Source organism: Bufo gargarizans, chromosome 1 (genome assembly GCF_014858855.1).
Source record: "Bufo gargarizans isolate SCDJY-AF-19 chromosome 1, ASM1485885v1, whole genome shotgun sequence".
Lineage (NCBI taxonomy): Eukaryota > Metazoa > Chordata > Amphibia > Anura > Bufonidae > Bufo > Bufo gargarizans.
The window spans coordinates 38,687,191-38,700,343 of record NC_058080.1 but is presented as its reverse complement, the minus strand read 5'-3'; the positions used below and the strand labels follow the sequence as shown (position 1 = coordinate 38,700,343).

The 13,153-nt window shown below is 37.8% G+C and overlaps 1 protein-coding gene across 1 annotated transcript; it reads right to left on the bottom strand.

Moving 5' to 3' along the window:
• Positions 1-5,243: 5,243 nt before the first annotated feature.
• Positions 5,244-9,701, bottom strand: NKX1-1 (NK1 homeobox 1). The gene is made up of 2 exons (XM_044277456.1): positions 9,254-9,701; positions 5,244-6,028 (listed from the first exon to the last, which is right to left on the bottom strand). Exons 1-2 carry the CDS (start codon positions 9,699-9,701, stop codon positions 5,244-5,246), a joined length of 1,233 nt encoding a protein of 410 aa, XP_044133391.1.
• Between the last annotated feature and the right edge of the window lie 3,452 nt (positions 9,702-13,153).

Here is a 13,153-nt window from a genome sequence, read left to right as displayed (position 1 = left end):
CAGCAGTGCGGTGCAGAACCGCTGCCGAAGACTACATGGAGCCCACTGTATAGTGTGGGGGGGCGGGGGGCTGGGTGTCAGACATCCGACAGTCTGATATTGATCCTGAGGATTGGTAAGCAATATCTAAGTACTGGAAAGCCCTTTTTTAAGGGTCACACATAAGTTGTTGCTTTTTATTTATTATTTTTATTTATTTATTTAATGGAGGGTTTTGCAGTTTACCTCTTTTTAGGAAAAAACTAACAGCTAGAGAATTTGCATGGAAGTCAATAGGAAATTTTAAATGCGGGATAAACAGGCAATTTTTGTAGGGGTGAACTTAGTTTTACCTTTAAAGCATGTGTTTTTTTAGGTCAGTGGCATTTTTTGTTTTACATTACAGCTTGCTCTACATCTGGTAGGTCTGGCATTTTCTCCCACAGACCTCCTTTTCTTTTTTTTTTATGCAATTTTTACATGACTTTTATTTTAATGCTTTTTTTTTACAGTTCTCCAGAGAAAGTGACATCAATGGGGGGGCATACGTTAGTCTAAAAAAGGCTATGCATTCAAAACATCAGGTGCTGAAACGCACTATATGGGCAAAAAAGCATCCGAAATGCATTTTTTTTTTTATAAACCATCAATAAATTTACACATATACCAATCTGATGTAAAGGTTGCATGTCCTGGGATCTGACCCACAAGCCAAACATCGGTAGTCTGCCAAAACTAAAGAATAGGACAGAATAGATTTGGCCTTGTAAAAGAGTTGTACAGAAGATCTTACAGGAAAAATAAAAAAATGCAAAAGTGTTATGCAAAAAAAGCAAAATAAAAATAAAATAACAGGAACAGAAAACCAAAAAAAGGGTGGTATGGGTGACCAGAGACCTGGACAACACTCAGGACACATAAATCCACTTTATTTGCTGGGATTTCGCTGCCCTATAATAACCAGTGACTGTCCTTATACTGGAGTCTCTATGGCGCCACCTGCCGGCCACTGCCCGAATAGCACTCTGCTCTCTGCTGCATTTTCTGCTCTATCCTCCCCAGATCTCTGCTGCCATTTACATTGCAAGACATCAATGTCTCTGGAAAGATGTAATTTCCCTGTCAGAAATTATAACTTGCTCACGCTTCAAGTGTCAGCATCCGCAGCAAAGGTTGTCAAAAATGCTCACTCAAGGAAGCCAACAAGAGGAAGGAGCTAATGGGATTAGAGAGATATCATTTAATACTGTCACCCGGATGCTGGAGTGCAGGGTAAACTGCTGCCAGGCTGGGGGCGCTAAGTAGCATCCCACGGTTAACCCCTGAGATGCTGATCACTGCGCTGCATTGCACTACTACAGGGGGTGCAGGGTCACCCTGGTGCTCTGCTGGGCACAATGCTGGCATTATTATAGACCTGCAACATCACCAGCATCAAGATGTGCCCTGCCCAAGTCCCTGGCATGACCCAATATCTGCAGGACCTCTGGTGGAAATCAGTGTGGATCCTGACCAGAGCCCTGCTGGTGAGGACATTGCTCCAGTCCTCAAGTAATACTAGAGGTACCTAGAACTCTGCTGGTGAGGACATTGCTCCTCAAGACCAGTAATACTAGAGGTACCTAGAACTCTGCTGGTGAGGACATTGCTCCTCAAGTAATACTAGAGGTACCTAGAACTCTGCTGGTGAGGACATTGCTCCTCAAGACCAGTAATACTAGAGGTACCTAGAACTCTGCTGGTGAGGACATTGCTCCTCAAGTAATACTAGAGGTACCTAGAACTCTGCTGGTGAGGACATTGCTCCTCAAGTAATACTAGAGGTACCTAGAACTCTGCTGGGTAGAATATTGCCCATCTAGAATAGCAATACTAGAAGTAACCATATATCTGTTGGGGTGAACTCAGCTAGACTAGTAATACTTCTAGTAACCATATCCCTGCTGGTTTAAATATTGCTCTTCACAGCTAGTAATAGTAGAAGTAACTATATGTCTGTTGGTGAAGACATTGCAAGACTAGTAATACTAGAAGTAATCATATATCTGATGGGGTGAACTCAGCTAGACTATTAATACTTCTAGTAACCATATGTCTGCTGGTGAGGACATTGCTCCTCAAGACCAGTAATACTAGAGGTAACCGTATCTCTGCTGGGTAGAATATTGCCTATCTAGAATAGTATTACTAGAAGTAACCGTATATCTGATGGGGTGAACTCAGCTAGACTAGTAATACTTCTAGTAACCATATCTCTGCTGGTGTGAACATTGCTCCTCTTAACTAGTAATAGTAGAAGTAACCATATGTCTGCTGGTGAGGACATTGCTTCTGAAGACTAGTAATACTAAAAGTAACCATATATCTGATAGGGTGAACTCAGCTAGACTAGTAATACTTCTAGTAACCATATGTCTGCTGGTGAGGACATTGCTTCTGAAGACTAGTAATACTAAAAGTAAAGATATCCTTGCAGGTGAGGACATTGCCTTTCTTCATTAGTAATACTTCTAGTAACCATATCCCTGCTGGTGAGGACATTGTTCCTCATGACTAGTAATACTAGAGGAAACCATATTCATGCTGGTGAGGACATTGGCTATCTAGTATTACTAAAAGTAACCATATACCTGCAGATTAGGACATTGCCTATCTACACTAGTAATACCACAAGTAACCATATCCCTGCTGGTGTGATCATTTTACATCCGGACTAGTAATACAAGGAGTATGAACTGCTCATGTAGACCTAGTAGTAACAGCCATATCTGCTTGTGTGAACTGTACATGTAGAGTAGTAATACTAGTAACCACAACTCTGCTAGTATGTTCTGTACATGTAGAGTAGTAATACTAGTAAGCCAATGAGTGCTCTGTACAGGTAGGCTAGTAGTACTAGTAACCACATCTCTGTATGTGCTCTGTACATGTAGACTAGTAATACTAGTAACCACATCACTGCCGGTGACAGCCGACTGATCTGACAGATACAAAGTAACGATCTCCCAAAATTGCAACCGATGTTTCTGTCCAATTCTTGAAACTGTGAGCAAAATACCTGGAGAATATGAAGTATCAGATCGCTAACCGATGCAGCCTGTGCCCCTGCTGTTCCGCCGATTAGATCGGGCTCTGCAGTTCTCTGACACCTTTCAGACACCGCCGGCCCCTGGTTTTGCACCCGTTCTGCACGGGGAATTTTAAAAAGTCTGATTTTTATTTATGATTTCCAATTTTTTTTTAGAACTATATTGGAAAAATAATTATGGTCTTAATATCTATGTCGTTATTTCATATATGACACGTCTAGAAACAAATGTGCTGTCAGAATAATTCTCCACTTTATTAAAAAAAATACTGCGATAACAAGACAATATTATGCTATATATTAATATTAATGCTATTTAAATACTCTATGTACTTATGTTAAGTTGTTTACATTTTTGTAACTTTTTTATATTTGTGTGTTCTAAATTGTATTATTATTATTATAATCATCAAAATAGGATACAATTATAACAATAGTAATTATTAACTAAAAATGATTATTTTTAATAATACATCATCTGATTATAATTATAATCTGAATATGTATAATAATATATCATAAGACATGAAAATTATATAATATAAAAATAATCAGAAGAAGAAAAGTAATGAAAAAAGCGAAAATATTTATAATGATAATAATATTAATAACAACAATAATAAGAATGATAATAAATAAATAAAAATGAATATTAGTATAATTATAAAACTGATACGGTAATTGTAATGATAATAAAAATAATAATAATAATAATAGTAATAATAAAAATGATAGTTATCAGATAGTAATAAAAATAAAAACAGCTATGATATTGTAATAATAAGAATAAGAATAAGAAAAGTAATAAAAAACTATATTTATAATAATGATTATGATAACAATAATAATAATAATAAAGTAATTAAAACCCCCAAATATTAATATAAATATACAAATAATATAATAATTGCAATAATAATAATATTAGTAATAATAAAAATGATAGTTATCAGAAAAGTAATTAAAATAAAAACAGCAAAGAGATTGTAATTGAAAGAATAATAATAATAAAAAGAAAAAGAAAAGGAATTAAAGTAAACTAAATGATTTATTATAATAATAATAATAATAATAATAAAAAGAAACACCAAGAAATAGATCTCTTTATATTACAGTTTATTGTTCAATGTTTAAAGGTCTCAGCAAAGTGCTTGAAATATTCTCTATATAGTAACGCCTTATAGTCATACAATTAAATATAAAAAAAATTAATATCATCAACAAATATTTACTCAAAGAAAGCAAATGTAAAATTACAATAAAATAACAGCAGTTAGACTGAATTAATATTTACATCTGAAACCAGAAAATCTGCAGAAGACTAATCCATACAGAAATTCTAGAAAGGGATTTTTTTTCCATTTTTTTATTTAATTTTTTAATGCATAAATTCTCTATATATACTGTATATCGTGATATCACGAACAGAAGGTCCATTGTATATTTCAACAATGCAGATTATTCCAGACTTCCTAAACTCCTATTTACCCTGAGAGGAAAATTGGCACAGAATATAAATGTCATTTTTTTTATTATTTTTTTTTTATTTAATTTAATTTTTTTTATGAAATCAAGCCCCCCTACCCATGTAAAAAAACAAAAATAAAGAAACATTATTTACACACCAGTTCATATTGAAAACAATCTGCAGTGATTTCCTACTGGGAAGTATTGGGCATTGGATGTGGCTTCCCAGCTATTTCTATGAACAGAATATGGCCTCCACGAGGAAAGTTAGTGACTTTGACTAATTTGGTGACAAAAAAAATAATAATACAACTTTTTAAAATGTATTTTTACAATTTACAGGGACATTTCAATATGCCATTCTTTTGATCAGTGAGCTCCCCTTTAAATGTTGCTCTATACATAGAAGTGTGGACAGTCCTTTTAAAGTGCTCCCCATGTGAGATCAGTAGATAGGTGGGCTTCTGGTCAGATACAAAGGTGCTGTGCTTCTAGTACATAGCATAAGTCAATGTGCTGCAGGAAAGGGAGGTAAATGCATATGACACAAGTGCTGCTAGGATTATTTTTTTTAGATTGCCAGCTCTTGGGTCCCCCATGTTTGAATGCAGTTGTCCTCCTGGGGTATGTGTTACTGAATTCAGGGTCCATTGCTCAGTCCAGGAAGACTTGTGCTTAGCTGAAGTCTGTACAGTCAGTGAATGCACCTTCATAAGTGAGGGGCATAAAATGCTGGGGCTCCATAAGTCTGGGACCCCAGGACAAAGGGTGAGAGAACTGCAGCAGGGCCTGTGAGGAAGGGTAACTGAGCTGTGCACATCAGGCCACCAGGTGCATGGCTTGGATAACCTGGGTGTCCATGATGCATGCCTAGTGGGTTACCCATAGGCGGGGAATGACTTAGAGGGCTGAGCCCCCCCATACCTCCATTTCCCCCTCCCCCATGATTGGAGCCTCCAGTAGGGGCACTTGTGTCTGCTCCAGGATTCTGCTTCTTCCACTTTGTGCGTCTATTTTGGAACCAGATCTTGACTTGAGTCTCAGTCAGACTTAGCGATAACGCCAGGTTGAGTCTTTCACAAACTGAGAGGTATCTGGTAGACTTGAACTTGTTCTCCAGAGCCACCAGCTGCTCATAGGTAAAAGCTGTTCGAGCTCTCCTGGGTTTGCCAGACTTGGAGTCGGAGCCTGTTCTCTTCCTCTTGGGTTTGCCATGCTGGTTCTGCCCTTGGTTCTGTTGGGTCTGGTTCTTGGCATTGCCTTGCTGTGAGCTAGTGGTGTTACCATGACTTTCTAGGCCGTCCTCAGCCTGGGAGGACCCACCACCACCACCAGACTCCCTGTCCACTGTCCCAAGAGTGGAGGTGCTGCTTTCCTCACTGCAAATCTCTTCATCTTCCTCATCCTCCTCTTCCTCCAGCTCACTGCCAGGACTGGGGCTGTAGTCTTGGTTTGGACAATCTTCTCCAGCCTGTTGGTACAGCTCTCCATCCTCTGCAAAGACAAAAGTTTGATTAGAGAACATGTTGCCTGCTGGTTGTCTTGTCATCCAATCATCCATAGACCATGAGATAGAGCTATTGAGGAGGATCAACTGGAGGTGACATCAGAGTCCTCATACAGCAGCATCACAGGCCATAGAGGCATAGTCAATATCATGGGGTCATCAATGCCCAGGACATGCAATAGAGATTTAGAGTATTTTGGGGGCAGATAATCCTATACTGAAATAATATTTATTGATGCAAGAAATATATATATATATATATATATATATATATATATATTACACCAAAATTCAATTCCAAGAAAGTGCACATAGTGAAATACAGTCCTGCTGCCATGGGCATCTATATACAGGGAGGGTTTATACAATGTCCACCTGGGCAGAGTTCTGCACACCTCCAGTGGCCAGGTCCATACACACAGTGCACTTGTATAGTGCACTGACAGCAGGAGCTCTCCTACACTGACTGATGGCTCAGATCACTATCTGCTGCACAGGATCAGAGACCTGACAAATCATCTCTAATGTCTACTAAATGTATGGACCTAGAAGATGAAGAGGAGCTTTATCTATAGCACTGTGTGTGTGTATGTGTGTGTGTGTGTGTATGTGTATATATATATAGTAACCTAAGGGGAATGATATCTATCTGCAGCATCTATCTCTTATCTAATCTATCTATTATCTATCTTATATCTATCTATCTATCTATAATTTTACATTCCCTCTACTGGGAACCAGATACCAGCGCCATGTATACAGTTAGGGGCCACATTTCTGCCTCTGGTCCATGGATTGTGCAGGTCTCCTCAGTCCATATAACTCCATATACATTACATGGTGTTACTGTGCAGCCAGGAGGCAATCACTAGTCCTGCATGACTGCACAGCACCGAGAACACGTGTACTGCCTGCAGCCAGCTCTGCTCCACCACACACTGCTGCCAACCAGCCGGGGAGCCACTGCACGTACATGGACAGACACTAGAAATGTGTGTAGATAGGTATCAGAAGGAAAAGTTATAAAAGATAGATAGATAGATAGATAGATAATAGATAATAGATAGACAGATAGATAGATAGATAGATAATAGATAATAGATAGACAGATAGATAGATAGATAGATAGATAGATAGATAGATAGATAGATAGATAGATAGACAGATAATAGATAATAGATAGATATGGGGTAGATACATAGATTGACTTGAATATGTAATCATGTATAGCATAGATAGATATGAGATAGATAATGAGATGGATAGATAGATAGATAGATAGATAGATATTGGTTTTATGGTTTAATTACATTGTATTCATGTGACAAAATAAATGTAGGTTTTTATGTGTTGCATTTGTAGTAAAAAAAAAAAAGTTAAAGTACAGAACTGGTGACTAATAAAATGATGTAATAAAATTAAAAAGTAATCAAGTAATACTATCAGCAGTATTTATAGTAATTATATATATATTTCTTTAATTCTATTTCCTCGGAAAATCGCCCAAAATAATCATTTTTGGAAGGATGCCTATCACAAAAGTTGCTCTCCCCCATCCCATGATTTTCCAGGTGTAATTCTGCTGAATGCGCTAAAAAAATATGAAATTAATTAGTGAAAAATAAAACAAAAGTAACTGTCTCTGAAAATGAGCTTTTGTCCTTCACATCAGAATTTCCTTTCACACTCTGCTGTATTTTAGGAGTGTGTCCGTCTCGGAGAAAATTAAAAGTGAAAAATAAAATGCCTAGGATGCTATAGATGATAACCCCCACAGCTGACGCCCCTGTGACCGCTGATCATCTTCTGACCTGGTGTCTGCAGCTTTATATCATAATTCATATTCCTACTACAATATGGAAGGACGAATTTCTATTTTATTTTATTTTATAGATTTATTCATTATAATTACTTTCTATTTTTTTTGTACAACGAAAAAATAAACGAATATAATATTTCTGTAAATATTTTCTAAAAATAAATATAAAATGTAAACAATTAGTAGATATTTGCAGAATGTACAAGGATACATAGGATTTTGCCCCGATGGATGAAGGGAAGATTTCCCAGAGAATGGTGGGCGATAATAAGTGTAATGGATTGTAATCGAGTCATTATCCTGATTGTGAGCCTATAATTTAGATGTTGGGGGGAGTGGTGGCTGCTGGTAAGAGATAGGCAGCATTCGATAATAGGATATCGATCGGGCGAGCTCTGCTGGCACCAGGGGCCCCCATTATCCCCCCCACTCATGCTGCTCAACACAATCTCCCAACGATTAAATCGAAGGAATTTAATTGTTTTCTTACAGCTAAGCGACATTTTGTCGCAATTATTCTGATTTTTCCTAACCCTCCCCCCCCCCCAAGAAAATGTAATCCCCTCTCACTCCCCCCAAACCATATCCAGAGCCCCTGCTAAAAAGCCGGACCCCCTCCTGACCTGCGGCTTTTTACAGATTGTACTACTACAAATCGCAACATGTCGCCTGGGCCAAGACTCTGTGCGGGATATGAATCATAAAACCCCCCTACATACTGTGGTACTACAACTCTCAGCATGTCATCTCTATGTAGAACTTGGACTGTATGTGCCAGGCAAGTGTAAGTGTCATAAAATGACAGAAAGAAACACTAATCCCTATTTCTGTCTGTCATACATTATATAGAACCGGGGCTGAGAGCCAGAGGATTACAAATCACTCCCATCATCTCTGGCAGTGATGTATGAGCAACAACAGGTCGGAACCCGCATCAGGAAGCCATGCTGGGACATGTGGTTCTACCCAGGGTGATAACCAAATGAAAGTACCATGGACAGAGATAGAAAGATGGATATAGATAGATAGATAGATAGATAGATAGATAGATAGATAGATAGATAGATAGATAGATAGATAGATATTGGATAGACCAGAGAGAAAGAAAATATGAAATATATAGACAAATATAAAATATAGACAGAGAGATAACACAGGTAGATAAATAGATAGGTAGATAGATAGATAAATAGAACATACAGAGAGAAATAGGAAATGGATAGACCATACAGAAATATGTAAGATAGATAGAAAGATATAAAATAGACAGATAGATGTTTGATAGACCAGAGAGAAAGAAAATATGAAATATATAGAAATATATTGAATTTATAGACCATGGATACATCCAATAAGATAGATAGATAGATATGAGATAGATAAAGTTACTTACTTAGAACCTCTGGGGACTTCTTGCAGTTGTCGAAGTCTTCTAAGAAAGGTTTCTGGTTTGGTTTATCTATGGCAGCCTCCTCTGGCTTGTCCTCTGCCCTCATGATATAGTCACTGGGCTTGCTGTACACCAGTGTGCAGTGCCTCTGCTTGCTGTTAAATTTATTAGGGTCCAGGATATCCAGGACCGAAAAAGAGGTGGTTCTGTGAACCACTGGTGGAGCTGGCACCAAGCCCTCTTGTCCTGGAGTATTGCCACTCTGACTGTCCCCTTGCCTGTCCCTGGGGCAGCCATATACTGGGTGGTCGTTTGCTGTCAGTCTCTGCTCTCCGTGGCTGTCCATGATCTCCCCAGTGTGCAGGGTGCAGGAGACTGCTTCTACTACCACTGCTGCCTGTGCTTGGGGCATTGAGATATCTACCTGAGCTTTATCTCTACTAACATTCATTGCTCGGTCGCAGGTCTCTTGAGGTAAGCTGTTGCTCCTTGCCTTGCAAACTTTTAGTCCTCCAGCTTAAATCTTGGAGAACCACAAGCAAATCATAGCACCGGATATCTGATAGCGGGTTCAGGATGTGAGGCAGTATGGGGGTCACTTGAGCCTTGCAGGGTTAGTGGATTACTGGACTTCTCAGCATTGGATTCCTCAACACCTAGTTCTGGGATTCCTGGACCTGTTTAGGACACTGGAGGCCCCTTTGATCTTGTGAAACTCTTAACTCTGTTGAACCCGATATTTGGTCAGGTTCCTCCACACCTTGTGGCACCTTCTAAGGACTCTTCTGTTGTCTTTTTAGCCTTTTGGGTCAATGAGCTTAGTAAGTTCCAAGTTTCAGGCGTTAGCTATCTTTCACCTTGTGAAACTAGCGGCTGTGCTTCGAATGATTCCTTTGAAGACCTTTTTGTGGAACTCTCAACCTTGTGGGGTTCTGACAACACTGATAGACTTCTCTCAGACTTTGGACCTTCAAGTCTTGGAAACTCTGCGTCGAGGTCTCCTTATCTCTGTGGCAGGTCTCTCTTTTATGGACTCCTTCCCTGAGTTTAGTGATCCTCCTCCACCTTTTTTCCTCCAGCAGATGGATCACTATCAATGATCAGGTTATGGAGCTATGGTGCTTCTTCTCAAAATCTCAGTTTTTTTTAAAGGAGCCATTGAAGACCGTTCCCAGAAATGGACTTGGAGCAGTGAGAGGCTGCAGTGTGTCCTCCTCAGGAGCAGATGGTGGAGTGTGAGGTGTGATGCTGAGTGATACCCTATGGCTGGCTCAGCAGCTCCATCCTCCATTCATCTGGGCAGCATCTAAATAGCCTTATTTGGAGAAGTGGGAGGTGATGGGACTTCTTCTTAAATAATTGCCAGGATCAATAATAGCAGGAACTTCTCTACACAAGGAGAGCAGCAGATCAGATAGGCCGAGCAGCATCCCGGACTAATGGGTTATAATAGTTACTTCTACAGAAAGCCACAAGGTAAAATATGACTGAAGACATCCCAATGTAGAAGAGAGGAACCAGGGTGTGCTAGTCATCCAGGAGACCCCGGAGGAGCCCACAGGGACCTAGAGCCATAAAAGAGCAATGTGTATGAAACATCTACAAATCTATTTATCTATCACTGATGTATCTAATTATCTATCTATCTATTATCTATCTTATATCTATCTATCTATCTATCTATCTATCTATTATCTATCTATCTATCCATCCATCTATTATCTATCTATTATCTATCATCTGTCTATCTAAAATATGAAAATCTATCTATAAATAGACTTATCTATGTCATATCTATCTATCTTACCTGTTTCAAATATCTCTCTAACCTGTATCTATCTTTATTTCTATCTGTCTGTTGATCTGTATATCAATCACATACAGATCTTGAAAAATAGATGAAATATATGAGAAATAGATGGGAGATAATCTATAGATAGATAGACAGATAGATACAAAGATATATAATAGATAGATAAATATATAAATAGATAGATAATAGATAGATATATAATAGATATGTTACAGTTATATATGAAATAGGTAAAGTAGAGATATGTAGATAGAGGGATACACAATATAAACAAGATATATAAGATAGATAGATATGAGATAGATAGATATTGGATATATATGAGAAATAGATGGGAGATTATCAATAGATGAAAGAATAGAAAAGAAAGACAGAAAAATAAAAGGAAAGGATGAAAGAAAGAATAAATATCCAAACATATAGAAAGAAACCCGATGGGCAGTTTGGAGAGTCAGTAGGAGAGGTCCCTGATCGCATACACACATATAACATTCATTACAAGTACATTGTACAGACAGCACACTCACTCATCTCTGCTACACGGTGCACATTCACACACAAATATTCTGTATTTGTTTTTCCACAACAAATATATGAAAACATGAAGGTAACGTGTCATTGAGGAGTATCGTGTGCATGGGCACAGATGTGGCAGAGCTCAGCTGGTGGGCACTGCAGGGCTGACTGTGTCATGGGGCACTCCATGGACTGTCGGCCAGCTCCTGCTGCTGCTATCTTATCTCTGTATTATGTAGGCATTGTGCATTACTCAGTATCAGGCTGATGACACACACAGCTCTGCTATATCTGTGTCCTGGAGAAGCTCCCCTGACACCAGGACGGCTCTGTGTAATTATCAGAGGCAATGATCCTGTAGAAAGCAGAAATTAAAAGTTCTAGGGATAATGGGCTAAAACAATGAGACAAGCAGTTTAAGGTGGGACACGAAGACCCCCTCTGGGGACCTCTCCGCTCCGGTCCTGCAGCTGCACCGGCTGATTGCAATCATTGCCCCCCTCCACACCATGCGTCCAAGCCGTGCGTTATCATCTGCACATTATACATCACTCATCGGGAGCAGAAGAGGAATGACCGGTCCCTTGTGATGTCCTTTCCTTTGTTAGTGGTCTATTATCTATCTATTATCTATCTATCTATCTATCTATCTATCTATCTATCTATCTATCTATCTATCAGTCTATCTATTATCTATCTATTATCTATCTATCTATCTATCTATCTATCTATCTATCTATCAGTCTATCTATTATCTATCTATTATGATATTATCTATCTATTATCTATCTATTATCTATCTATCTATCTATCTATCTATCAGTCTATCTATTATCTATCTATTATGATATTATCTATCTATTATCTATCTATTATCTATCTATTATCTATCTATCTATTATCTATCTCCTATCTATCTATCTATCTATCTATCTATCTATCTATCTATCTATCTATTATCTATCTATCTATTATCTATCTATTATCTATCTATCTATTATCTATCTATTATCTATCTATCTATCTATCTATCTATCTATCTATCTATTATCTATCTATTATCTATCTATCTATTATCTATCTATTATCTATCTATCTATCTATCTCCTATCTATCTATCTATCTATCTATCTATCTATCTATCTATCTCATATCTATCTATCTATCTATCTCATATCTATCTATCTATCTATCTATCTATTATCTATCTATTATCTATTTATTTATCTATCTATTATCTATCTATTATCTATTATATGTTATCTATTATCTATTTATTTATCTATCTATCTATCTATCTATCCTATCTATTATCTATCTATCTATCTATTATATGTTATCTATTATCTATCTATTATCTATCTATCTATCTATCTATCTATCTATCTATCTATCTATCTATCTATCTATCTATCTATTATTCCTATCCAGCTGTCTGTTGGTCTGTCTGTCTATTAGATAAATAGATTGCTATGTTACAGGTATATATGACATTGGGGAGAGTAAAGATAGGTAGATACACAATATAAACAGATAACAGATAGATCTTTAGTCTCAGCACACCTGGTACCCCT